Source organism: Alternaria ethzedia (assembly GCF_023757985.1).
Source record: "Alternaria ethzedia strain BMP 0044 chromosome Unknown scaffold_55, whole genome shotgun sequence".
NCBI classification, from domain to species: Eukaryota; Fungi; Ascomycota; class Dothideomycetes; order Pleosporales; family Pleosporaceae; genus Alternaria; species Alternaria ethzedia.
Genome location: NW_026056248.1, coordinates 2,433 through 29,963, shown reverse-complemented (window position 1 = coordinate 29,963; position 27,531 = coordinate 2,433). Strand labels below are relative to the sequence as shown.

Sequence of the window (27,531 nt, the reverse complement as noted above, 5' to 3'; positions counted from 1 at the left end):
TTTAGCTAAGAGCTAAAACCTAGTTATATAAAAGCACTTATAGTTATATACTCTTACGCTTACTCTTACTATTTTTTTATACTTAGTTTTATAGTTTTTAAATTTTTTTTAGTATATAATTTAAGTTAAAGTATTACTTTTTATAGTTAGTCTAAGCTTTATTTTTCTTTAATAGCTTATTTAGCTTTATTAAATAAGCTTAAAAAAAATCTTAGCTAAAACTATTATTTAAAGCTATACTTATTAACTTAGTTATATAGCTTTTAAAGTAGTATTTACTATTTTAAAAGTCTTTTTACTTTTTAGTAATAAAAAGTATAAACTAAGCTCTAGCCTTTTAAATAAAATTAAAAAAAGTAAAGTTAATTTCTTTATAAAAAAAGATTTACTTCTTTTATATTATAGTTAAGAAATTAATTATAGTACCTTTAGTAGCTTTACTATTAATAAGTAAAATAATATAATTATTAAAAAAAGTTATTTATTAGTAAACTAATAATTCTATAGTATAAGCTAGTCTAAAAAGAGTAAGGTCTGTTACTAGTATATAAAAAGACGTATTTCTAAAAGAGTTAAAATTCTATAGAAGTATAGGCTTTAGGTAGACTAAGGCTTAGGTTCTTAGCGCTACTACCTCTAGCGTAGTTAAAGCTTTTAAAATTTAGAGTAGTAAGACAACTATTTTATAAATACTAATATCTACTTATACTATAGTAAAGAGAATTATAATATAATTATATATTCTTAATAGCTTATAACTAACTAAGCTATAAATTATAAAGTAATAAAATACTAAAATCTTAGCTTATAAAATTATACTTTTATATATATACTCTCTATTCTCTATCTCTATTCTTATCTTATAGCTTATAGTAAAATTAGAGATCTAAAAACTTATTAAAGATATAAATAGTAGCTTAAATCTAATACTAAAAGCTATACTAATACGTATATTAAATAAGCTCTTAACTATATTCTTACTATACCTCTTCTATAAGTTTTCTTAGCGTTAGTAAGTCTAAAGCTAATTTTATTATTAGTTATATTACCTTACTTACTAAACTTAATTAAGCCTCTTATTATTAATTAATTATTTTTCTCTTAAACGCGTTACTATTACTACTTTTATAAGTTCTCTTAAAGTTATTATTTTAGAAGCTATTATAGAAGCTATTATAAACTACTATATTTATACTATACTAGATACTATTATAAGCGCTTTAAAGAGCTACTTTACTAGTACTTTAGAGCTATACGCTAGACCTATTAATATTTCTATTACTTCTATTTCTATTATTCTTATTTCTAATATTTCTATCTTTATTATTTTTATTATCTCTATTACGTATATAGCTAGTATAAGACTTTCTATTATTCTCTTTTCTAGCTTTACTTTTAAGAAGCTTATTAGTAAGATATATAAGCTCTTTAGTAGTTATAGTTTCTTACTTATAAAAAAAAGAAACTAGAAAGACTATTTTATTAAAGACTATTTTATTAATAATCTTACTAATAAGATACTGTAAGAGTCTTACAAAGATTAGATAATTAAGGTATGTAGAGGTAACAAAGTTATTGTAGTAGAGAGCTTTAGGAGAAGCTGTTAGAGGTAAATATACATTGTAGGGGCGTTAGCCTAACGTTAGGCTAACAGGGCTCTAGGCCTAGAACTGTTACACGTCCCCCCCCTAAAGCGCCTAAAGTTCTACCTAGGCGTAAACAAGAAAGAAAGACAGCGGTGCCTCTTAATAAGGATACCGCAAACTATAGACAGTAAGAGTATTACTACCCTGCTATTTATACAAAGATACGTACATCTCTTAAGCCTACTAGAGTGCTACAGGAAACGCTACATTAGCTAAGGCTAACAGGTAGTAAGCGGAGCAACTAAAGATTACCTTAGAGCTACTAACAACTGCGGAGGCTAAAGTTAGGCGGAGACGTGCGTTGTAATTGGCTTAGCGGGCTTTAGAAGCAACGCGGCTAAGAGAGTCTACAAATAACTAGCTAGTTCTTTCTAAGTACACAAAGTCTAGCAGCTAGAGCAGAGCAACAGCGAGCTCTCTATTGTTATTGTAGTTGTAAAGTGTAATATGTAGTCCTAGACAGCTAGAATTGCAGTTATAGAAGTCCTAGACTAACTTCTTGCAACCTCTTAGGTTGTAGTAAGCCTGCTATGCCTCTAACTAATTATCGCTAACTTACTCTACCTTGTATTGTAATAGACTATGTTCGCTAGTGTAAGAGTTAACTATGTTCTGTTATATGCGTAAGTTAAGAACCTAAGAGACAATAAACTTAGTAACGCTGTTATTGTTAAGGTAGACCTTAGAAGGAGCGGCTTCTACTGCGCAAGGCTAGCTAGGTAAAGCGTTGTCTTTGTACGCCTGCAACAGCTAAGAATAGAAGGCGGGGAAGACAGCCTTAAGCTATAGAGGCAGGTCTAGTTTGTAAGCTATATTGTTAATTACACGCGTAATCTAGTAAGGGCCTATATTCTTGTAATCTAATAACTTAACTAGTTGCTTAGTCTAAATATAGCAAGCGTTAAGCATAACCTAGTTGCCTACGTTAAACTGCAGCGCTAGGTACCTGTTCGCGTTAGCAAACTTCTTTATCTTGTTTTAGGTCTATAGAATTTGCTATTATAAGAAGGTGCGTGTTGTATTAATCTATTGCGCAAAGGCGTTAGCGTTGCGCTGTTGTTGCGCGATAGTAGAGTGTTTGTGCAATAGTTAAATTGTATGTGTAGGCTCTAGCCTGGATCTTAGCTACTAACCTTGCGTAGCGAGGAACAGAGATAAGCCTATTACTATACTTATCGCCGAGTTAGCTTTAAATTCCGCTAACAGCAGCAACTAAGCCTAGTTGGTTTACAAGTAATTAACATATAAGCGGAGATACTGTTTAAGATTAGCGTTTGCATTCTTAGTCTAACTATCTGTCTCTAGGTAATAGGCAGTAGATAGCTTAGGACGAGTTCTAACTCGTTCGCATAGCTAATTCTAGAAATAGGAGGTAAACTAACGTCTACAGTCAGAGACAATAGACCTAGAGTATCTCTCTTCTTTCTAGACGTACTCTATAAACTTGTTAACAACTATTAGAACCTTAAGGTTCTCTATAGCTATAAACTTCTTTATCTTTAATAACCTATTAACAACAACTATAATGTGTTAGTAAGTGTAGCTACACTACACGGACTTAGGCAGTAGTGTAATAAAGTTAATAGAGATGTTATCCTAGTACTAAGTAGGCATAGAAAGAGAATGCAACAACTTGTGCTTTGCTATACAGTTTACTTTTAAGCGCTTGCACGTTATGTAATAGTTCGTAAAGCGAGCAATAGTGTCTGTTATGCCTTGCTAGTAATACTACTAGCTAACTTGTTAGTAGGTAGTAGTGCAGCTGCTATAACCTCTAGAGAGGCTATTGTGCACCTAGGCTATAATTCTAGTTTGCAACTTCTCGCTAAAGGGGATAACAAGTTGTCTATTACTAATAAACAGCTTGCTGTTATCGCTAACCTTAAGGTTAGCTAGTTCTATACGTATGCCTTTAGCAATAAGGTAGTAGAGAATACGTCGTTTATTAGAAGTAAGAGCTAGTTTTACGTCCTAAAGGCGAGAGTTACTAAGATAGAGCTTAGCAACAACTTTGTCTAACAGCCGCTTATTAGCGCCTTTAATATTATTGTATAGGTTGTAGCTCCCCTTAAGGGAGAAGCAGGCTAGTCTAATATATAGGGTTAAGCTAGGTAGCAAGAACTTTTTACCTATCTTCTAGATAAGAGTAAGAATAGAGGGCAAGTTGCACAGGTTGTCTTCTAGGCAAAGGCTAGCTAGCTAAATAGCAGCGTAGCTACTGCTATGCTAGCAGTAGTCTTCTAGAATAGTTTAACACTAGTGCTAGATACAGTTATCTATAACCTTGTCAGGAAGGTCGCCTATACAGTAGGTAAGACTATTAGGCTTAGTGCTCTACTTTCTAGAACAGTACGTAATGTTAAAGTTAAACTCCTCTAAGAATTCTGCCTATCTAGCCTAGCGGCAATTTAGAGTGCGCTTTGTGCGGAAATATTTAAGGCTGTAGTAGTTAGTTAGAACCTTAATAGAGGTAGAAACGCCTGCGAGCTTAGGCCGCTATTTCTTAAAGGCTTAGACAATAGCGAGAAGCTCTTTATTGTATATTTTGTAGTTGCACTCTATTAGTATTATCTTCTTAGACAAATACGCGACAGGTTAGACAGAACTATTACCTTAAACCTAGAACAAGACGGCTGCATAGACATAGTTAGATACATCTATCTCTAAGATACATTTTAGGTTAGAGTTAAAGTAGGCGAGAACAACGTCGCTATAGAAGGCAGCCTTTAAGGCAACAAAAGACCTTTTAGCTTTCTGCGTTATCTAGAACTATTTAGAGTTGCTCTAAGTAAGGTTTGTAAGGGGTTTCGCAACGTCTAAAAACCTATAGATAAATTAGCGGTAGAAGTTTGCGAAACCTAGGAAGGCTTAAACATTCTTAAGAGACTAAGGAAGCTTCTATTTCTAGATAGCGCTAACCTTCTTAGAATCTATCTTAATGCTATTAGCGGTAATAATAAGTTCTAGGAATTTTACCTTAGTCTTTATAAACTTAGACTTAAAGACGTCTATTAGCAGCCTAGCCTTAGCTAGTTAGCTAACAACACGTACTAGGTAGTTCTTGTGCTGTTAGAGTGTTTTACTAAAGATAATTACGTTATCTAAATACGCTATGCAGAACTTGTCTAAGTATTTGTGTAAGACGTTGTTAATGTATGCCTAGAAGGTTCTAGAACTATTACACATTCTAAATAGCATAACAGTGTACTAATAAAGCCTGTAGAGCGTAATAAAGGCGGAGAGGTGCTTATGTTTATTCTTAATCTAGATTTTGTTAAAAGCTGCGATAACGTTAACTTTAGAAAAGTACTTAGACTTTAATAGTTTTGCGAGCATGTCTTGGATTAATAGCGGGGCGTTACAGTTTTTTACTATGTAGGCGTTAAGCCTATAGTAATTAACGTAAATGCAGATGCCTCTGCCTAGTTTGTAGATAACTAGCAATAGAGCAGCCTATGCGGAAGTACTGCGTTTAACGTGTCTCTTCTTAACTATGTTGTTAATGTATAGCTTAACAGCACGCGCCTTATTTCTTAACATAGGTTAAAGACGTTGCGAAGATAGTTAAGGAGGTTTCCTAGAGTTATCTAGTATTAGCTTAATCTTGTAGTCTAAGTTATTGTAGTGTACTAGCATCTTATTAGCTTTCTTTAGGTTAAATCTCTAGTAGAGGGCGTAAAGGACCTTAGGCAACTAACTAAGAAGGTCCTGTTTAGTTATATGCAGACGTTTTATCTTGTTATAGAACTTCTTATAGTTCTTAGGCAGCACCTTAGCGCTAGTAGCGTAGAGGCGTTAGGTATCTTTCTATTTGTCGTCGCTTATCTTAGTAAGTTAATAGATCTTGTTATACAACGTAATGCTAATGTTCTAGTTATAGTATACAGCAGCAGCCGCGACTCTGCTTAAGATATATATAACGTTAATAGCTAGAGGAGCTTTTAGATAACAAGCTACCTTGCGACAGAGGTCTAGCGTCTATAGAAGCAACTGCTTCTAATAACAGCTGCTCTGTGTGTAATAAGGTTGGTAGTTGTAGATATACTAGGAAAGATAGTAGTTAGAATAAAAGCTAAGAGTTATATCTTTCTAGTTAATAGTTAGTTTGTGTGTCTAGAACTAGAGAGTGCCTAGAATTATCTAGACACCTAAGAGCTTAGTAACGTATATAAGGACGTTCTTAGTGTAAGTGCTAAATAACACTGTTACCTAGGCTATGTAAGTAACTCTAGCAACAGTAGAACTGTTAGCTAGCTTAAGAGTAGTAGCTTATTATAATAGTATTAGGTTGTATTTGTGTGCGCAAGTATAAGAAGAGTTAAGAAAGAGAGAGGCGCAGCTAGTGTTACCTATAATTTTAACGTGTTGCGGAGTGTTATTAGAGAAGATTATTTCTTTAAAGACTAACTGCTAACCTATAAAAGGCTAATACATGTTACTGCGTATAGCGGCGGCAGCAATAGTTAAGACGGTAATTCTAGACCTTGTAAGGCTCTGTTGTTCTAAGGCCTTAACGCGATTAGTGATTACCTTAAGAGTAGAGTTAGGTTTGTTGTTAACATTGCTGTCTTCTATAGAGAAATAAGCAGGTGCGGGAGGATTATTAATAGAGGCGGGATGTAAGTTCTTGTCTTTATTACTCTCTTTAACTAATAGGGCAGGAGGAAAAATTAATAGGCTAGCTAGTACTAGAGTTTTCTTATGCTATAGGAGTCTCTAGAGGCAACTATCGCTAGGGACTAGACGTTTTCTAAAGAGTTGTTAACGGCGTTAACTCTAACGGCTGCGCTAGAAGTGCGCTTAGAGCGTACTAGGTTACTAACTAGAACGCTGTTATTAGCGATAGCCTTTTTAAGGGCGTTCTAGACGTCTTAATTAGAACTAAATAGAGTAGAGAACTAGCTAGAGCAGTAACTGTTCTTAGCCTTATAGCTATAGTTCTTAGTAAGACAGTTATAGCAATAGTTTAGATAGCGCAGAACCTTAATCTAGATCTTAGAGCGTCTGCAAGGCCTAGGGCTGGAGCTAGAGCTTAAGCTTGCATTGCCACTACTACTACTCTGTCCTCTAGTGCTAGACTTGTTTCTACTCTAGTTGCCGCCTTGCTTGCTACTGCTGTTGTAGTTAGTGTTAGAGACGCGTTAAGAGTTAGACTGTTTAAGAAGACAGAGGGTGTAGTAGAAGCCTAGATAGGTAAGGTTAGCCTTAAGAACTTCTATAGTAGTTATATTCTTCTACTAGGCTAGAAGACGGTTGCGCATAAACTAGAGCTTAATGTAGTTAGGCTATTACAGAGCAGAGACACCTACGTTAAAGCGAGCGATAAACTTACCTATTAACTTGCCTAACTTTATGTGCGACTAGAAGCTCTTATACTATTACTAGGCTATAACTATAGTGTTAAGAGAGCGATACATAGTGTCTAGAATAGCCTACACCTTATTGCTGTAAGTAAAGCTAACTCTGTTGTTAAAGAAGCTATCTTAGATGTTGCTAAACGCTCTATTCTTAGTCTTCTAGCGGAGATAGCTTAGCTTCTTAGCTTTAGAAGCGAAGTTGTACAAGTACTCTTTGAACTAGTTAATAATGTCTATCTTCTACTTAGTATAGTTAGACTTAGTAGTGTTAACGCTAGAAAAGACTTTAGGTTTAGGTTTCTTAGAGCGATAGCAGCGCGGACTCTAGTTGTAGGCGCTAGGACCCTTGGCGTTGTCGCGACCGCCTAGAGGCCTATTAGAACTGCTAGCTAGACCGCTAATAGAGCCGCTAGTGCTGTCGTCGCTAGCGTTGTTGTCTAAGAAGTAGTCTAGCGGGGTAGAGCTAGCGCAGGCCTAGTAGGCAGACTTGCGCTTTAGAGCGGCTTCCGCTTTCTTAAGACGCTTCTCTAGTTTCTTAATAGTGTTGTAGGTAGTAGACAAGAAGTCCTTAGCTACAACTAGAGCGTTAAACTCCTAGCAGTACTTTGCCTTATAGAACTTCTTGTTCTACGTTATAATCTTAAGCTTGTCTTTAACGCAGTAAAGGTCTTAGTTATTACAGTAAAGAGCTTCTATTACATCTCGCAACTATTCTCTCTGTTATACGCCGCAGTAGTTAGACTTGCTTAGTTGTTTGTAGAGAGTATTAGCAATAGACTAGGCGTTAGTAAAATCGCTCTTATAGCCTGCTATAGTGTCTTGTAATTCTTAGAGCTGCTCTTGTAGAGATTTTATAAGCCTAATGTGTTTAAGGCACTACTTACTAAGGAAGTCCGCGCGCTGTTGCTTATTATTAAGGTCCTACTTTATAGCCTAAAGCTAGTCTATAATGTTGCTAACAAACGCGATGTAGTTGTTAGCGTTAGCGGCGCTAACGTCTTTAAGGTTAGTAAGCTTTACTAGCCTATTCTTACAGGTAGCGTAGCTATTAACGTTAGTCTTCTAGATCTTAAATGCAGTAGAGTTGTCTTTAAGCAGAAGAACGTAGAACTTAGAAGGCTGTCGCTCGTAGTATAGGCGCTTAGGTAGCTTAGGTTCGCTAGTAGGTAAGACGTCGCAGAAACCTAAAGGGCGAGAACTATGCTAAGCACCTTCTAGGTTGTTGTTGTTATTATTAAGGCAAGGCTAGCGAGACAAGCAACGCGCAGCGCTTATTAATAGATAGCGCAGGTTAGCAGGATTAAAGGCGACTATCTTCTTCTTACGGTGTGTAATTATAGTAGAAGGGTTACTGCCCGCATTAGAGTTGTTAGAGATCTAGAGATTATAGTTGTTAGAGAGCTAAGAGCTGTTAGCGTTAGCGCGGGCGAACTTGTTGTCGCTAAAGAACAGGAACTGTTCTAGTACATGTTGCGCAGAGTCTTAACGTAGGTTGTTAGTGCCTAGCAATTGCTGTAGGCTGCTAACACTGCGCGGCGCTGCAAAGATAGAGAAAGACGCCTGTAAGAGCGCTGTTATAAAGAAGTGTCCTACAGTGTAAGACAACTGTTCGGAGTCTTAGGTCTAGGTGTTACCGCTGCCGCTGCTGCCGCTAACACTAAATATTAGGCGGGCGCGGTTAAGAGTAGCGGTAGTGTTCTGCGCGTAGCGGGGGACAATAGAAGCTTAGCCTAGAACTAGAGTCTCTAGAGTATTGTAGCGCTGCGCGCAATTAGCGTCCTGCATAGAGAATTCTAAGATGTTAGAATGTAGAGAGTCTAGAATCTTCTGCAAGGCTATAACTTGTTAGTGGCGCGCGCTCTCTTAAGTCGCGTTGCTTAGTTAGTAGTTGTAGTAGTAACTACAATAACGTGTAAGAGTCTTACAAAGATTAGATAATTAAGGTATGTAGAGGTAACAAAGTTATTGCAGTAGAGAGCTTTAGAAGAAGCTGTTAGGGGTAAATATACATTGTAGAGGCGTCAGCCTAACGTTAGGCTAATAGGGCTCTAGGCCCGGAACTGTTACAGATACTACTAATTATCTACTATATTATTATCTATAACTAGGTATATAAAGTAAAAGAAATAATAAATTTACTTCTTTCTCTAGCTCTATAAAAAGCTATACTTTTATAAAAAAATATCTTAGCTAAGATACTTTATAAAGATAAAAAGAGCTAAAATAGTAAGAATATAGTATTTATAGGTTACCTTATATAGTAAGATACTATTTATTAGATAGTAGCTATAATAGACTACTATAACTCTTATTAAGACCTAGACTATAAAATAGTTATTACGTTATAGTTATTAAAGAATAGATACTATAAGGCCTAGTGTAGTATTTCTATTACTACTATATTATATAGTTCTTAACTACTACGTAAAAAAAGTATATTAATATATATAGTTATAGTTAAGTATTAGTGCTAATAGTAATATACACTAAATATCTTAAAATCTTAAAATCTTCTAGCTATTCTAAGATAGTAGCTAGGCGTTTTTTAACATTTTTTTACTAAATAGAGTCTACAAAATTAGGTATAAGGCACTGTAAAAAAAAAAAAAGTTATAACTAAGTAATATAATAAATAGAAAAAAAAAAGATTAGTTTAGTATATTACTTTTATACTTACTACTACTTATATAACTATAATATAGCTAAAAGAGCTTTATAGTTTATAAAAATATACTTAAGAAACTATTAACTAAACTAAACTATAGTTTTACTTTATAAAAAAAAAATAGCTTATATACTTAAATATTAAAGTTAGAATAAGCTAGAATAGACTTAGTAGTAGTAGTAGTTATAGTTGCAAAGTTTGTAGAACTAGTATATATTAAGTTAAGAATAGTAAGAGCAGCGAGACGTTAGTTGTATAGTAGTGCTAACTTCGTACTTTGTTATATGCAAGAGCTGTTACTCGTAATGTAAAACTAGAGAAAGGTTGTTTTAGCAATCTCACACTTTCATTATATAAAGCGAAGCCGAATACTTTTCTTGCCCATGTCTAAGCCCATCTATCCGCCAACCGCAATTTTTGTGGCTTGTGCCGATGTGTACGGCGTTCCTTGGCCGTTGGATCTGACGGCGCGTTGCCTCGGAACTTGTTTGGTTCTAAGCCAGCTCATTGGTAGAATCGCGCGCTTCCAATTTCGATGGTGTAAATGCGGTCCTTGAAATTGTGTTCATGTTCAGATGCCTCGCGGGAAGTGTTGAGATGCCACGCGGTCACGTCGTAAATGCCTCGGTTCTTTCCATACATGCGCCGCGATTGGTGACGGCATACGAGTTACCAAGGTATGGTGGTGTTGAGGACTAAGAAGCCACACAACATTGCGGTCGCGGCACGCCTGATGGCTGCATCTACGAAGCTGAGATCTCAGTGTCGTCGGCTTGGAAAGTCGAATTCATAGTTGCCTCGGTCATTCAAGTAGGAACTCAACGCTGATTGGAGAGTTTGTGAGGAAGCCAGAGTCTTGGGAAGGTTACCGATTAGGCTCCCAAGCACCGGGTTACTATGCAACGATCGTCGTGTTCCGAGCTCCTGGTTATGGGTGCATGAGATCTGGTTCCCAATGACTGGTGAACCGATATGGAAAGGAAGAAACGCATGTCCTAGACACAGGAAAACTGGTATTTCTAGGTGCGTAGCGTATTCTCTCAATCTACAACCATGATTGGGGTTTATACTTTCAATAAGCATCCGGGTCGATCAATTAACAAGAACATCCCTTGCTTTAATTAGACACGCGAAAGTGGAACGAACCAGTGCAGAGGGTAGATACCGAGGGGTGTGATCATGCCACGTCTATGATGCTGCGCAACAGTATACACATGCACAGCATCCCTTGCTGTCGGGCCCAGAGACGGATACTGAAGGAGTCATAAGCGAGCGCTTGTGATGATGGCAGGTTCGGGACAAGATTGGTGGAGCCTGCTGGTCTAGACTAGAGGCACCGTCAATTAGCGAGTCGATGTGTTGAAGGTTTCGCTTTCGGGTGTAGAGCATTACATGCGGCGTCGTTTCCTCGCCAAAGCCCCACACATTCGCGGCTTTGTAATACAGTACCAGATTCGATGTTCCTGCAAAAGCTGGAGCAGTTCTGCTGAGCTGATACAATGTGAGACTCCTGGATTTGCGCCGCAGTCCAAGCCGCTGGCTACCGGGTCCCCCGCGGAGGTAGGCGTGCCGCAAGCGTCTGCAAAGGAAATCTTCCTCAGCATCAAGCATCGCGAGAATGATCAGAATGACGCCGACAACAGCCTGCCAAGGCGCCGGAGGCTTGGAACGGGACATCAGTGCCAATGCCCCAAGCTTCAATGCGGCTCGAACCACACACGCCGCAAAGCAGGTCGGAGCAGTCTCCCACCTGGGGCAAGCCTGAAAGGTGGAATGTGTCCATGTGGAGTTCCTCCAGCGTCAGGAACGTGCCCACTTACCCCGCGCGTGTCGTTGAAACGTTGTGACGCTGATCGCTTGATAGCTGGGTCGCACAACGTGAGGTCGAACAAAGAAAAGCACGCCAGTCGGGCCATGCCGAATCTTCAGCTCTCGTCCCTAGAAGTAGCTTTGCCATGGCGGACGATAAGAACGGGCGGCCGGCTCGTGGGAAGGCTTCGCTCGCAGGTCATCTGGCGTGTCAGTGGATCCGGAAGCCACGGCGGTTTTCGCTAGCATGCGGGGTCTCCACACGCCAAGCCTCTCCCCAGCTTTCATCGCCTTCGCGTTTTCGCTCCTTCCCGCGGGTGGCCTGCTTTGCTGCTGATGGCGTCGTATCGTCCTCGATGAGTATCCACACGCTGGATGAATGAGTGGTGAATCCCCGAGCCTCGGTACTTTGCCTGCGGGATGCCTTCCCAACACGCCCACTTCACTTGGCAGCGTCCAGGCGGGGAGGCAAACGGCAGGTGCTTTTTGACATATAACGCGTCTATCGTGTGCGACTTCCGTGCTCCTACCCGGACAACCCACCTTCACCACCTACTGCCCTAGAGGTCAACATCAACCCTACGCGCCCCAACAATGGCCAACCAAGTGGCTGTCATGCGTGACGACGACGCGTTCGAGAAGAGACCCGTCTCTCTTAGGGAGAACGTCGACGGCTCCCAGGACGGCTCCGGATACGAGTGCGAGTTCAGCGAGCGCGAGCAGAAGAAAATTATCCATCGCATCGACCGACGCCTCGTCGTAACCGTGGGAGTGCTCTACTGCATCAGTCTGATGGACCGCACCAACCTCAGTGCCGCTGCCATTGCTGGGTTCGTGAACGACACGTGAATTTGCGCGTCCTCAAGACTAACGGCAAGTAGTATGACCGTTGACCTCAAACTCGGCCTCCTAGAGGGCTCAATTTCACGCTACTCCATCGTCACCATCGTATTCTTCGCGTCCTACATCGTCTTCCAACCCCCGGCAACCGTCATCTGTCGTTATCTCGGACCTCGCAATTTCCTATCGGCTATCGTTGTGCTGTGGGGCGGTGTCATGATTGGCATGGGCTTTGCCGATAGTTACGGTACCATGTCCGCGCTACGAGTCCTCCTGGGAATCCTAGAAGCTGGCTTTTTCCCGAGCTGTGTCTACTTGCTGTCCACCTGGTGTAAGATCATGCTGGCCCTTGGATCGCCACAATTTGCTAAAACCCCTCTCAGATACTCGATTTGATATCGGAAAGCGATACTCATGCTTCTACATCCTTGGAAGTTTGGCATCTGCCTGCGCCGGTATCCTCGCTTACGGCTTGATGCAACTGAAGGGACAGCAGGGCCTGAACGGTTGGCGCTGTAAGTCATCGCCCGGTTACGCCTTCATGCGACTCTGCTGACGTTGCATCTTCCAATTAGGGATCTTCATCATCGAAGGCGCGCTCACATGCTTCCTTGGTATCGTCGGTTACTGGGCTCTGGTTGATTTCCCTGACAAGGCGCATAAGTCATGGAACTTCCTGACTGAGCGTGAAGCCATGTTCATCATCGACCGCGTCAACAGGGATCGTGGTGATGCTAGGCCAGAGCCATGGTCCATGGCCAAGTTCTTCAAGGGTGGTGCTGACATCAAAATCTGGGGTTTCGCGATGGTACGCCCCAAGATTTCCAATGACCCCCCATTCGCTGACGTGTATAGATATTCTTCAACACCACCACAGTCACATACGCACTGGCATACTTCCTGCCCATCATCCTAACATTGAACATGGGTTTCAGCACCGGCGCTGCCCAGTGCCTCGTTGCTCCTCCTTACGCTTTTGCTGCCATCGTCATGTACACCACCGGCTGGCTTGGAGACAAATACCACCTTCGCGGACCCATCATCCTGTTCAACATGGTTCTCTGCCTTGTTGGACTGCCCATCATGGGTTTCCATTCCAACCCGAACGTCAGGTACTTCGGCGTCTTCTTGACCACCGCTGGCGCAAATAGCAACATTCCCGCGACGATGTCATACCAGGCGAACAATATCAGAGGCCAGTGGAAGCGCGCGTTCTGTTCTGCCATCTTGGTCGGCATGGGTGGTGTTGGTGGTATCGCTGGAGGTCTCGTTTTCAGGTATGTATCTGCAAAATGCATTCCATCGACCGTGCCATTCTAATGTCGAGTAGGGAACAAGACAAGCCCGGATACGAGCCAGGACTGTACGCCTGCATTGCGTGCTGCCTGCTCACAATCGTCATTGTCATCCTCATAACACTGAGATCCTGGAGCTTGAACAAGCGTGCCGATCGTGGTGAGCTCGAACTGGAGTACAATGATGTATGTCTTCTCAACCTTCTACACATGTGGCAAGATATTAACGTACGTACAGGATGGCGACCAGAAAGGCTTCAGGTATACTTACTAGAGCTGCACCAACCGGATCATCAAAGCATTGATGGTTCTGTACGAATTCGAGATGCCACACCCGACGGTCGTGTTCTTCACACGGATTCTTCTCCGGCTTTAGAAAGCATCCCGATGTTAATGAACTCATGCCCCATTGTTGATTGCCTTGGATGATTGTTCTCGAACACATGTGCAACGTGAACGTGAAAAGACCTTGGACCGGGTAGCTGTACACGTCGTGCGTGCACAACCAGGCTGCTGTTATATGGTGTTTGGCCAGCCTCGGGATCAGTAATCGGTTCTTGTTGGTCTCCTCCCACTCAAGTACGCGTCACCCGCTCTTGTAAACGCGACTCTATGCGCTGCCGGAACTAACGTCATAAAGCGTTGGATGGCGAAATGTGCGCACGCGCTTCTTATCTAGCACATCTACGTGTGTTGGTGGCACAATTTTCGCGTCTTGGCACGTGCACGCCTGTCAGATTTCAATTTGAAATTCAGGGTCTTACTGGACGCTGAACACGTCGAAGCCCACAACTCGCATTACAACAAAGCATATAGGCTAAGTAGTGTTCAGCTCACTCCCTGTAGCCGGATCCACCTCCTAGGGACAGCTCACAGTCTTCCAGAGTCCTCCTTCGAGCTGTATAAAACATTCACTATTGCTGCCACCGAAATCGCCGCTCACAAACACTTTGCGCATATTTAGCATAAGGCCACAAGGTCTCGTAAAGGGCGAAACGAACCTACTAATACAGCAGCATACGCAGCAGTGGCAGCGAAGACTTCTGCTCGTCCTGCGTTAGTGCAAAGCCTCACACTCAGTGCAAATAGCAATGTGTATACGGCTATGAGCCCCAGCTTTGCGTTTGGGTTGCTCAGAAAGTAGAGACTAACAATCGCGCCAACTAGCAAAACTGCAGCGAGCACCATGCTTATGGCGGCCACAACCTGTGCGACGAGTGTGTCATTATATCTGTTTGATCTGTCGAGTTCCTCGCGTGGTGAATGCTTGGTGAAGAGCCAGTGGTTCCTCAGCGATCGAGATAGATAATCTTGGTTGGAGGGCTTCTGAAGAGCCACCAGGTCTTGTGTATTTTCCAGAAACTTGCTCGCGCGACCAAAAATCAGCTTCTTCGAGGAGGCCGGCATGTTTCGAATCGCGGTTCCGTTAAGATAGTCCGTATAGGTGGTCAAGATTCGTTGACTGGGTTTACCGAGTTGGGCGACTTGAGCGCGCAAGGTCAGCGCTTCGTCTGGCCAATGAATCAGCATGAAGCCCAAGATGTGATGAAGAGACCAACAGTATTCTTTCAATAACCCCTGCAATTCTTTGAGTTTTACTTGAAGCTGCAATTCGAGGCTGTTGGAACCGGGTATCGCCCTTTCGCACAATACTTCCCACCGCTGAAGCGACCGGCGGGTGTCCAGATCGGCTGACTGCCTGATCTCAGATTCTAGACCTTCGATCTCATCTTCAAGTGTCACCATCTGGCATTGCAGCGACAATATGTTGCGCGCTGCAAGTACCCCGAATTTGCGAAAAACAAGCGGCTCATCGTCAGGATCTCGAGCGATCCATTTGGCTAGCGATGGATAGCCATTTCTGACGTCTGCGAGATCGATAGCGAGATGCGAGGTAGATGGGGCCATAATGTTGTGGCTGTGCTTGAGCCTCGACCGTTTTGGTTCGATATCATGTGCCGTACCCAGGTGACAATGAAGCGGTCATGTATGAAGGCGGAGTAAACAGGCCAGACCAAAGGATCCTTAGTTACCTAGATGACCTAGGTGATCGCAAGTAATTCGACAGATGTGTCGGGGAGCAAGTTGAAGCTCGGATGAGCTCAGCCCATGCATTTATGGTGCCGGTCACACAAACGTGGCGGAGTTCATGCACCTTGACTGCGGTCAAGTTTGAGGGGCGGCCTCAGCCGCCCCTCCACATAAATCCTGCGTGCCTTATCTCTCCACTTCGAACCGCACACGAATCTACCCACGGCCGGATTTGCAATAAAACTACCTGAGCGGAGTTTATTCTCCCGCCGAAACATCTAGAAGCTTTCACTATCATCCCAACCAAAACCACAATATCAAACCGGGGTGACACAAGACCAAACATTACTTTGAGCTAAATCCCCACGTTCCACTGTAACTTCTCACGTATGTGAGGCGTCCCCGCGCTCGGGAGCTTCGACAGCAACTGACCAGGTTCACATCAAGTACCAGAAACGTCACCATGAGCCTCAACATCTCCCGTCGCAAGGTCGACTTTTTGATTAATATGGATTCACCCGAAAACGAAAAGTTCTGCGAGATGACACGTCGTAGCTGCGAAGACGACCGAATCGATACCCTGCCTCTTCGAGACCGACGTGCCGCCCGTGAGGTAGAGACGAGGCGGCGTGCGCAATGGGACGGGGAACAGGCTTTGGGACAGGCCAGTCCGGGGATGGCGCTGTTAGTTCGGTAGCAGAGATGCATAGTTAGGTACTCACCTACCAAGGGTATGATCACGCCCTTGATACCAGAAGGACGGAGTATGGGTCCGGAAGGCTCATGATTAACGGGAAAGACAACATCAGAATGGGAGCCTTGGAAAGCATGTACAGGAGCGAGCGACAGTGTTCTACACAAAGCACGTTCTGCGGCTTGGAATCTAGTATTATATACACTTTAAAGGAAATTCAGTGGTATTCAGCGAAAGATCAGAATGTCAAAATGTGTGACAACGCCTGCCCAGTGCCAACGGCATAGCAAAAGGCTGGAAATGCGACGCCTTCACCACACAAACTCCGTCCGTCGCTATGCAAACGCTCTGAAGAAAAGTGAAGAGAAACACTAAATCGTGAACAAATAGCCTACAGCAGAGATGGCCTGCTACTTCGCTTCATACTCGTGTTAACGAGGACTGGTCGCTAGTAAGATTTGTATTTCTGCACAAATGTCAGTTCTGTTCACACCACTAGTATAGTAGCACCACTTACATCTTCAATCTTACGCCTCGATTCGGGATCAAGCGCATTGCCTGCGCCTAGTAACGCATTGCTCACCGCTTTCGTAAAACCAACTGCAGGTCGCAAGACGACAGTCGGTCCATGTCTACGGAAGGCCCTTGCGACACCCGTGCCGCTACCCTCTTCCATGACCGATGCAGGAATCGCGATTACTGCGTCACGAGCAGTGTTCCAGTCGCGTTCGAAGTGCCGGACCGCGCTGCGAAGACCAGCGCCCACACCGATCGGCTGATTGGCGTAGTTCGATACGGCGCGTGGCTCTTCTGTGTCGGAATTGGGATCTTCGCCATCCCAGTCGAGGGATTGATGGCGGCTCGATGAGGCAGTCTGTGGGTTCAAGAACTCCTCAGTGCCTTCCAGCACAGTTTGCGCGCCGATCGCCACCTTCGCACCCAGACGTGCCGCCTCTGACGTTGTGTGCATAGCGAATGCGTGTACACCCTTCCCCAGACTGCGCACAATTCGACCGTCTTTCTTGTACTCGCGCATTGGAACAACGATGAGGTCTTTGAGGCCGGAACCGACATTCACAAAAGGTCGCAGGCCTGCCAGCCCCGATAGTACGCCTGGTAACTGATTGTTCTTGACATCCGGTGACCACACGTCATTGAGAGTCTTGTGAAGTTTGTCGAACGATGTAATTCCGTACAGAATTGCGTGGCGTAAGGTAATGTCCGAGCCGTCGAGGACGAGAAAATTCATGAACTCCGTTGTGTGGCCGGACCGGAGGCCGCGATAGTCCACGCGCTTTGGCTTGTAGTCCAACTTCAGCTTAACCGCCATCACTTCCAACCGCTGAATGAAAGGCTGGTCACCAGCTGGGCTGCTAGCGGGTGCGGAATCATCTTTGAACTCAAAGAAACGCGTGATAAAGTCCAAAGCGTCCTGATCGATATGCAAGCGGAGTGGAAGGATAGACACCTGACGATCAAATTAGCAAGAGCTGGGATGTTCAACATGCATCAAGACTTACTTTAATGACGAGCTCCGAAGCCGCTAGATCAGTGATCGGCTTGACCGTATTGAGTTCAAGATTTATCATCGGACGAATGAGCTCTCTCTTCGCTGGATCGATTGCGCACGTGACAAATTTCTTCCAGGTAGAGCTGGGCATGTGATCGAAAACCTCTAGATCTCGTACGCGGACATTAACGGAATTGACCGTCTCGCCTGTATCCGGCGGAAAGACGACAAGATCAACTGCGACCCCGCTGAGGGAGAATGCAATCTTTTTGTGTTTACTACGCTCGAGCTTGAGACGACGCCTAGATTTGGTAGTACTTCGAGGCCGTAGAGTAGCTCCAGTCGAGCGTGTCGCTGTTGACGTCGCGTAACTGCCCGTCTCGCTGGCAAGATCGTCAATATCATGGTTGATACGTCGGGCTAGAGCTCCTTTCTCGTCCTTCACATCCACACCAATCCAAACCGAGTTGAAGAGGAAGTCTTGCTCAACGAAGTCATCGTCGTCATCCTCTTCTCGTCCCTTATGCCGTCGCTCCTCGGCGCGAGCCTCAACGTCATCCACAGCTTTGCTGATAACGCTGCGTGTTCGAGGCCAGTCATAGCCGTCGTATAAGTTCCAGATTACGTTGACGTCGCGGACGCGTACCTTTAGTGGAGCGCCTGTAACCTTGAACTCATTGGATGGATGATATTGGTTCTTGGCAGAATCCCATTTACGGGCTTTACCCTTTGGTTCGATATTTGACCCTCCGAAGTAGTCGCCGTCAAAATCGAACGCTTCTTCTCCTTGAGTGACTTCGTGCTTCTCCTGGAAGCTCTCAAGGAGAGCTCGATCGCCACGTTGGCGAGTTATAGGCGGTGTGGCCAAAGCGCTGAGATCGTCTTCTGCCAAAAGGCTGTCACCCATTTCCTCATCAGTCGGTAAGGGTTGTGAATTGTAGAGTCCCCCAACGAAAGTAAGACTCTTTGACAGATCATCTTCCATCAAGTCAGCATTGCTCATGAAGTCATCGGCCTCGGCTTCTTCATCTTGCAAAAGTTCATCGCCAGTGAATGACTTCATCATTTGCTGTAGCGGTACCATCGTACGATATCGCTCTGCGGTTGATGGTGGCGTCGGGGGCTGTAGACCGCTCAGAATTGTCATGAGCGTCTGTGTAGAATCTGCGCATGACTCGATAACAAACAGCTCATTTTGGAACTCCACGTCCACGAGCTGTGGGTGTTCCCGTCCATCACCTGCAATATTGACAAATATCTTTGCGGCCGAAATCGAACTCAAAGACACATAGCCCAAGCTTTTCAGCCCATTTAATTGGCCGTTGGCAGAGGGTATGGTCGAGACAGGTCCGTGGTCTTCTTCTAGGCGCGCTATGTCATCTATAGCATGCATCGAAGCCTTGCGGAGGTCGACCGTGACAGAGTAGTCGTTTCTTGCTTGCTTACCCGTAACATGCGCTTCCGTGAGGACGAAGAGACCCTTCGAGAGTGATTTCCGAGGATTGAGACCAATTGCGCAATCCCTCAGTAAAAGATCGACCTGAAGCGGCTGAGAGACTGCTGTGACTGGCGAACTCGCCTGGGAAGATTGTCGGCTGATGGTTTTAGGAGAGGATGCGCCTGTGACGGTTGCGACGCTTGAGGCCAGGCCTATAGCCAGATCGTCTACCGTGCCATCCTCAGCAATCCCCAGCGCTGCCATAATCGTGCTGACTCGGTATTCAACGCATAGGTTGAACAACTTGACTTTCACCATGGGTTCCATCTCATCGCCCACCATCCTCAGCATGATGACGGGTAGTTCGTCCGATGGGTCTAGCTCCACAACTTCATGGACCAATACTTCTTCGTTGCGCCGAACAGTCGCTTTGCTTACTTCGACAGCAAGCAAAGCAGGAACTCCGACGTGTGCTAATGCCGATTCCTGCAAGATGACTGAGACATCTCCAAGTTTCTCATTCACAGTGACGCGAGCATCCAGCCGTTTCACCGATGCGAGGCTTAGAAGGCCAGGTCGATCATCATCTGGCAAGTATTTGGTGACCTTGGATAATCGAGCCAGCTCTATCCCCAGAGCCTCAAAGGCTTTCATGTGTTCAAGATCTGAAACATGAACACCGATTTCAGCGATTTCAACTCGGAGTACGGAACCTTTCTTTCGCTGACGTAGCAGGGTTTCGATGAGGATGTCGTCGTTGTTCTCATACGGGTTCTTTGATGGCGTGATTAAGGATATTAGCCTGGTGAGATCCTGCTCGCCAGGAGCGAAGAGAAAGTTGATTTCAGTGCCTTTCAATTCTCCAAAGAAAGGTGCAGTCTTGGGGGCGACCTCGGTGTAAGGGCCAGTGAGCTGTGTCTCGGAAACTTTGAGGCGCACATTGCTTTGCCGTACAGCAATGCGCACCGTTGTCGTGTGAAGTTGCATGGAACATGACTTCCCCCTGAGGGCCAAGGATACCTCACCGAGTTTGACGTCGATCTTCGGAGACTTCGTGGGTGGTGATTCTTTGACAGGGGGAGGTAGACCATCACCAAAATGTACACCGCGAGGCCGAGAACGGGCCGGAGATATGACAGGACTTGCGACTGCGCTACTAGAGTTGATAGAGTTGCTCAACTCTAATATGCCGCTGAACCCACCAAATGAGCCCAGCGCGTCGTCCAGTTTCTGGATGTCAAACAAGATGTTGAGGGGACGGGTGACGATGGTGATACGATCGTCTTGCCCCTGCTCGTACTTCAGTTCTATATCGTGATTGGGTTGTTCTAGCGGGACATTGGCCGACCGTCTGGATTTCGGCCGTGAGCTGTGGAAGGAAATGACGCCTTGATCCAAAGATGCTAATGTGAACTTGCCAATATGAAGTTGAGTTCGCAAAATACCGGAAGGCTTGCCACTGGTGAGGTGTATAGCCGAGAAATTGGCTCTCAATATTGCATCCGGAGGTTGAAGTTCCAGTTGGTGCCCTGAAAGCGGCCCTTCCTGCGTAGATTCCGCCAACACGTGCTCCAGCCACGATAGAGCAATGCTCTGCACGGAAACTTCAAGACTCATGGGAGATGATTCCAAAGTTTCCGTGGACTTCGATTTCACAGTTCCTTCGCTTGAGGACTGTTCCCCGGTGAGAGCTTGTGTTGCCCTAGCAAACATAGCGGCCATGATGCGGCCAGTGGAAATGTCCATATGACCGACTATGGAGCCGACATCGACAGTAATCGAAGCCACGCCTGTTGTCGTGGGCTGCGCTGGAGGCCGAGATGTTGGTGGGGATGCGGGGGTAGGTCGTCCGCGAGACGACGCTTCCAGGGAGGGCTTTCGACGATGTGAAGAAGAATGTGCATAATTGGAGAACGATCCTGGCATCTCCGTGAAAATAGAATCTTCACCCAAATTGGAAGGACTAAACTCCATGCTTGCCGCATCATCGACTTGCTCACTTGTTGCATCATTATGCTCTTTATCACCGAGGGCCATGGGGAACCACACAGTAATCTCATCTATGGTGAGAAACCGTTTGGCATGTTTTCGCGGACCGGGCGCGTCAGGCGTAGGGGTTTGTCTAAGTTCGGGTCTTGGCGGCAAGACCGAGCTCTGGCGGCTTCCCGGACGTGGAGTCTCGCATCCATCGTCTGCTTCTGGCAATGGCGCTAAAATGCTACCGGATATCATATCCTCTGGTATCGGTTCCGACCTATCGGAACTAGACTCTTTACTTGAGTCTGACGAAGAGTCCCAGCCTCCGGGAACATGCCCAGCATGAGCGGAACTAGCCTGCGTCGCACTCACTGCACTCATGTACATACTTTCAGCCTCATCGTGCGTGAAAAACCGTGACTGGGCCATGTCTTCATCTGGTGAAGGCGATGAATCAAGGTGCTGGTGCACGTCGTCGGAAAGCTCCTGAGTATCATCCGTTGTTCGCTCATGTGCTGCAGCCAAATTGTCAGTACTGATGTGGGGTGCCTGGATATGGCCCGATTGAGACGATGAGTCGATCACATTCGGGACTGGAAAGGAGCGACCCAGAGCAGACACAGTAGGCAAGTCTGACACGGATGCATCGCTAGCGGCTTCGGAGATGTGAGTATGTCGGCTTGAAGTTGCACCGTTTAGCCCCCACGCCGCCGCTTCCGAGGACTGTTCCATCGCCGGTTGCTCCTCAAGTTGTGAATTGAGCATGTCATTCTGCATCGCGAAGTTGAGCAAGCCCTCGTCGTCATACGATAAACTACCCTCGCCAAGATCAGGGAAATCATGATCTTGCTGAAACTGGCCGAGTGAAGGCTGCAGTTGTTGACCATACACGCCGTCATCGGAAGTAGCGTCTGCAAAACGATCATCGTCTGTTGTTTGCGGCGACAGCGCTAGCTGTGCTTGGTCCGGGGATAAAGAACGCTTGGGTGAGGCAGCTTCTCCGTGAGAGATGGCACTTTGGACTTCTGTTGGCAAAACGATCTGGCTGGATGACGCCTCTTCATCGCTCCGGAATGTTGTCGAGCTTATCACTTCCTCTTGTAGGGATTGCCTAGACTCAACAGGCTGGTCTTGAACTTGACTCGTCGCAGGTTCGCTGGTGGTTTCATGGCTGCTTGACGCCTGAGATCGACAAGTAGGCGGAGATGACGTCGTCTGCGAGAGCTGCGATTGAGATACGAAATTTTTGACATCGGACACAAGGCGCCCGCAGATGTTTTCCACCCGCATCCTCCGCTTACCTAGCTTCGAGGTGGCGGGAGGCAACGTTGTAGACTCAGCCTCAATGCGAACATCTTTGGCAGTGGTCGAGTCAATCGCTATACGCTCGATGTGAAAGCTCAGAGAAGAAGGTGAGGTTTCGCTTGACTTTGACGAGTCCATGGCATCGTTAGGGAAGTGATCCTCCACATCTATATCGATGTTGTTGACAACTATGCTTAGACGATCTAAAGCGGTGTTCAACATATTGCGAAGATATGTTGGGATCGTCAGAGCCGCTCCAATACCAGCAGAAGCCTCTTCGCCATCGTCGCTCGATGCGACCGACTCGTGCATATACGTAGGTTGAGACTCGAGCTCATGCTGCAGCTCGCGAATTTCTTCCAGAGGCTCCGTCTTTATGAATGACTTGGCCAGCTCGTCTACGGTGGGCACGTAGTCGTCGTCATCGGTGTCATTGTCTGAACCATCGGTGTCCTGGTTGTTGGGGGCAGCGGAAGGCGAAGCGGCCGTTGAAGGTGGCGAGGATCGTTTCTGGGTGTGCTGTCGGCGAGTATTTGAAGAGGGAGCACCTTCGACATGCTCGGTCAACCGAGCTTCTACGCGTATGCCATGTACCTCTATCAATATCTGGGGGACGCCGAATTCGAGGACGAAGGTAACCTGGAGGAGTGAGGCTTGCGCTTTCAACAGCTGGATCTCGGGAGGGAGGGTGAGGTGTAATAGTGCTAGGAGTTTCTAGAACATGGTGTCAGTACTAGGCGCACAGTGATGGACATCTCCGGGACGTACCTTGACGTGCAACCCAACGTCCCGAACCTCGAGTGTAGTGCGCCACCCGACATCGACGCTCACGAAGTCGGCAGGGTCTTTGTCCAGTATGTCGATGTGGCGCAACCCGTAGAGGAGCAGCTTCCGGCCGATGGAGCTCGAGAGCGTAGAGAAGAAAGCCATGGCGGTGGAGAGGCTGGCGACCGGGTTGGGGGACGCGCTGGTGGCAGGCTGGTCGAACGCCTATCGCCGGGAGAGAAGAGGCTCCATGGATAGCGGAGCGTGCGGGTTGGTGGCGCGTGTCACGACTGCGAAGTGTGAAAGTCTTCCTATCGGTACGGCGATGCACAGTGGTGCCTGCCAAGTCTTGTTGCTTCACCAGCCGCGGATGTGAAGTATGGACGGTCCCGGATCTAGAAAAAGCAGAACTGTAGGGGCATCAGCAACGGGATTAGTGAGGGTGCCGGTCCGCGTGGCAACAAAAGACGTGGGTGATCACAGGGCGAGGTTCCGCCGTCTAGCGTCGAGGTTGCGGTGCTATGGAGCGCAGATGATGTGTTATGCCATCGCAGCCGACCGTGCAGCTGCCACCACCCGCTACCGCCCCGCGCATGCACCAACGCGCGCTAGGCAATCGATAAGCAAGGCCCCAACGCGTCAAGAGCGCGTGCTGTGAATGAGACAACAGTGGCCGTTGCAGTGCGGCTTGGACTTCACATTCGAAGAGTGAAAGACGCCATTCCCTGTGTTCCCGCGTGCCCTGCTGGTACATGTAATCTGTGCAGGCCTCCGTATCTCGCCGCTCTTGGCACGAGTTAGACCCTGTTACGTCAGCAGTCACTAGCTCCATTCAGGAAGGAACTCGCGGAAGTCACCGATAGGGCGGCGTCTGACACTGATACAACAAATTGTGAACGACACTTCCTTCACCAAACATTCCTTGTTCTGAGGCGCAGACACAGCCGCTATCATGACTACGAACGATGCTGCGAACGACGACGAGTGGGCGCAGGCCGAAGGCGTCCCGAACCTAAGCGACCCATTCATCCAACAGTACTTACAGGGCCGAGACGCTTTGGTTCAGCAAGAGAAGAGACAACGAAGCGGTTCGTGAACCAAAATGTTCGTCACTGTACAGCATGTGCAGTGGTCTAACCACCTCCAGACTATCTTTTCCGCCAGAATCTATCGCCCATGGCTCAGGAAGCATGCGCCATCGTCTCCCAGATTCGATTTGAGGAGCAACAGACCCTCTGGACAAAGGAATACGAAGACAGCTTACTAACCGAACATGTCGATGTCTTTCCAGGCATGATGTTCTCACTTGCCAAGGAGCGCATGGAGAAGAGCAAGCTGTGGCAGATAGTCAAGCGAATGCCGAAAGGCGCACTCTTGCACTGTCACTTGGAAGCCATGGTGGACCTTGACTGGGCGCTTGAAGAAGCTTTCAACACTGAGGGTGTCTGCGTTATAGCTGATAGTCCCATCACCGACGACAAGACCAGGCGCAAAACCGGCTTCTCCTTCACCTACTCCAAGGACGCGAACGGTGACGCTTCAGTATGGAACGACAGCTACACTGCGAACACACCAGTGCCTGTAAATCAAGCCGCGGATACCTTTCCAAATGGCGGCAAGAAGGCCTTCATCGAATGGATTCGCTCCCGTGTCACTATTACCCATTCAGAGCACCTCTCTCATCACGAAGGCCCCAACGAAGTATGGCGCAAGTTCATATCATGCTTTCCTATTCTCGGCTCCCTCATATACTACGAGCCCATCTTCCGCAAGTTCGTACGCAGGATGTGCAAGGCTCTAGTCGACGATGGCGTATACTACGTTGACTTGCGTGCTGCGTTCTATACGCCCTACCGCAGCAGCAAAAAAGAGATCTGGGACTCGGATCACTTCAATCTGCTTGAGCATCTGGCGGACGAGATTGAGAAGTTTAAGGCGAGTGAGGAAGGGAAAGACTTTTGGGGCGCTAGAATGATCTGGACGACCATTAGACAGTTCGGAAAGAAGCAGGTGATTGAGAGTAAGTTGCTTGCCGCTCGCGCACATCTCGTCCACTATCAACGCGTCTGGGAGCTTTTGTATTACCATACTAACAATCGGCCAGGCATGAAGCAATGCATCGAGATGAAGATCGAATTCCCCGAGATTATCGCAGGCTACGACCTCGTAGGCCAGGAAGACCTCGGCCGCCCGCTTTCAGACCTTGCGCCCGAGCTCTTCTGGTTTCGCAAGGCCTGTGCTCAAGAAGGAGTCGACATACCGTTCTTCTTCCATGCCGGGGAAACGCTTGGCGACGGCGACTCAACTGACGAGAATCTCTTTGACGCTATTATCTTGGGTACGCGGCGCATAGGACACGGGTTCAGCCTTTACAAGCATCCACTCCTTATCGACATGGTCAAGGAAAAGAGAATTCTAGTGGAGAGCTGCCCAGTATCCAATGAAGTGCTAAGACTTTGCTCGAGCATCATGTCGCATCCTCTGCCAGCGCTGCTTGCCCGTGGAGTTCCTTGCTCGCTTTGCAACGATGATCCCACCATCCTTGGTCAAGGTGTATCTGGCATGTCGCACGACTTTTGGCAAGCGCTTCAAGGATGGGAGAATCTTGGTCTTGAAGGCCTGGGCTCATTGGCGGAGAACAGCGTGCGTTGGGCTAGTCTGGATGATTACAGTGCGAAAGAGTGGACCCAGGATGTCAAGGATGGAATGTTTGGGAAGGGTGTACGGGCACAAAGATTGAAGGAGTGGGTGAGCAAGTGGGAGAAGTACTGTGCTTGGATCGTCGAAGAGTACGGTGTGGATGAGAACGTAGAGCCGGAAGAGTGAATCTCTACAAGGCATAAGAACTGCTTCGGCACGGCACGTACATGGAGGAACGAGATTCAAGATCGTGTTTGGCAAGGTACAACACTCGAAAGGCATAACCATCCTCTTTTCGAAAATCATGAGTGCGATAAGGTAGCGAGATGATCTGCCAATGAAAGACATTCAGCATGAACTTAATCGCCGCTAGGACTATCCCCTAATTAGTTAAAAAAACACCCGACCAACCGTATGCCAAGCTGTCGTACGCTATCTTCACTACCGTGAGTATTCTTATTCTTACCTTATTCCCTGCTCTAAAATAAAAGTAGGTAACATTATTTACTAAGCAATCTAGAAGTAGGTCTAAAACTTATTACTAATTACTCTACTTATAGAGCTATATATACTTAACTAACACTAAACAAAAGCGTAGCTACTAAGTAGTAGACTAGAAGTAATTATTTAACTAGATATAAAACGTAATTATAGTAATTATTACTATAAGTATAGTATAATAGTATTTTAGTATATTAACTTACTATACTATACTTAGTTAGAAATATTAAAACTCTAGATAATTATATATACTATAAAGTATAATATTATAATATTATTGTAAAGAATAGAGAGGTAATAAGAACTATTCTCTAATAATAGAATATAGCTTTATTAGAACAAAGTAGTTAAATACTATAATAAATAGTATTTACTAATAAAGATTACAATATAATTGCAAAGTAGATAGTAGGTAAAAGATAATAATATTATTGCTAGGTAAAGAATAACTATAGAGAATTGCTATTTCTTTTATAGAAAATAGCTACTAGAATAATTGCGTAAATATTTACTTATTTCTACCTAAAAATAAGAATTTATAATTAAATCTACTTAATTTCTATTAATTTCTAGATTTATAATCTAAGTCTGCTAAATTCTTTTTATCTTCTAGATTTATAATCTAAACTAGTACTAATTATATTAGTTTATGCGTTGTATTGCATAGACTAATAATTAGTTTATTACTAGATCTTTTAGTAATTACAGAAAGAGAGATAAGAAGATAAGAGTTATTAAATTACGTAATAACTCTAATATTAACTAGACTAAGACAAATAAAAGTGTTTTAGAATCTTCTAGTGTAGCAGATTAAAACTAGCTACTAAAATCTTAATTACGTAAGTAATTAGATTTACTAGGAATTTTTCTAATTTGTTAAGAAATAATAATAAGTGTAATCTTAATAAAGCTTAATAATAATAAAAAGATAATAATAACTAAGTTATTATAATCTTTACACACTCTCTTAAGCTGTAGTTTATAATAACTAAATAATAAGAAAATATAAGTAGTTTTTATAACTAACTTATTAATAATAATTTATATAAGAAGTTTTA

The 27,531-nt window shown here is 45.0% G+C and overlaps 3 protein-coding genes across 3 annotated transcripts; 2 read left to right on the top strand and 1 right to left on the bottom strand.

Moving 5' to 3' along the window:
• Positions 1–12,071: 12,071 nt before the first annotated feature.
• J4E87_010726 (uncharacterized protein) lies at positions 12,072–13,886 on the top strand (the record flags this gene model as incomplete). Its single annotated transcript, XM_049382297.1, has 7 exons — positions 12,072–12,307; positions 12,359–12,648; positions 12,701–12,832; positions 12,893–13,125; positions 13,173–13,594; positions 13,648–13,798; positions 13,851–13,886. 7 exons carry the CDS (start codon positions 12,072–12,074, stop codon positions 13,884–13,886), a joined length of 1,500 nt encoding a protein of 499 aa, XP_049227930.1.
• Positions 13,887–16,785: 2,899 nt separating this feature from the next.
• J4E87_010725 (uncharacterized protein) lies at positions 16,786–23,497 on the bottom strand (the record flags this gene model as incomplete). The annotated part of the gene is given in 5 exon segments (XM_049382296.1): positions 16,786–16,803; positions 16,855–17,805; positions 17,858–21,633; positions 21,652–23,281; positions 23,336–23,497. The coding sequence occupies 5 exon segments, from the start codon at positions 23,495–23,497 to the stop codon at positions 16,786–16,788; spliced, it is 6,537 nt and encodes a 2,178-aa protein (XP_049227929.1).
• Positions 23,498–24,284: 787 nt separating this feature from the next.
• On the top strand, positions 24,285–26,158 carry J4E87_010724 (uncharacterized protein; the record flags this gene model as incomplete). The annotated part of the gene is made up of 3 exons (XM_049382295.1): positions 24,285–24,420; positions 24,480–25,352; positions 25,437–26,158. 3 exons carry the CDS (start codon positions 24,285–24,287, stop codon positions 26,156–26,158), a joined length of 1,731 nt encoding a protein of 576 aa, XP_049227928.1.
• Positions 26,159–27,531: the final 1,373 nt, after the last annotated feature.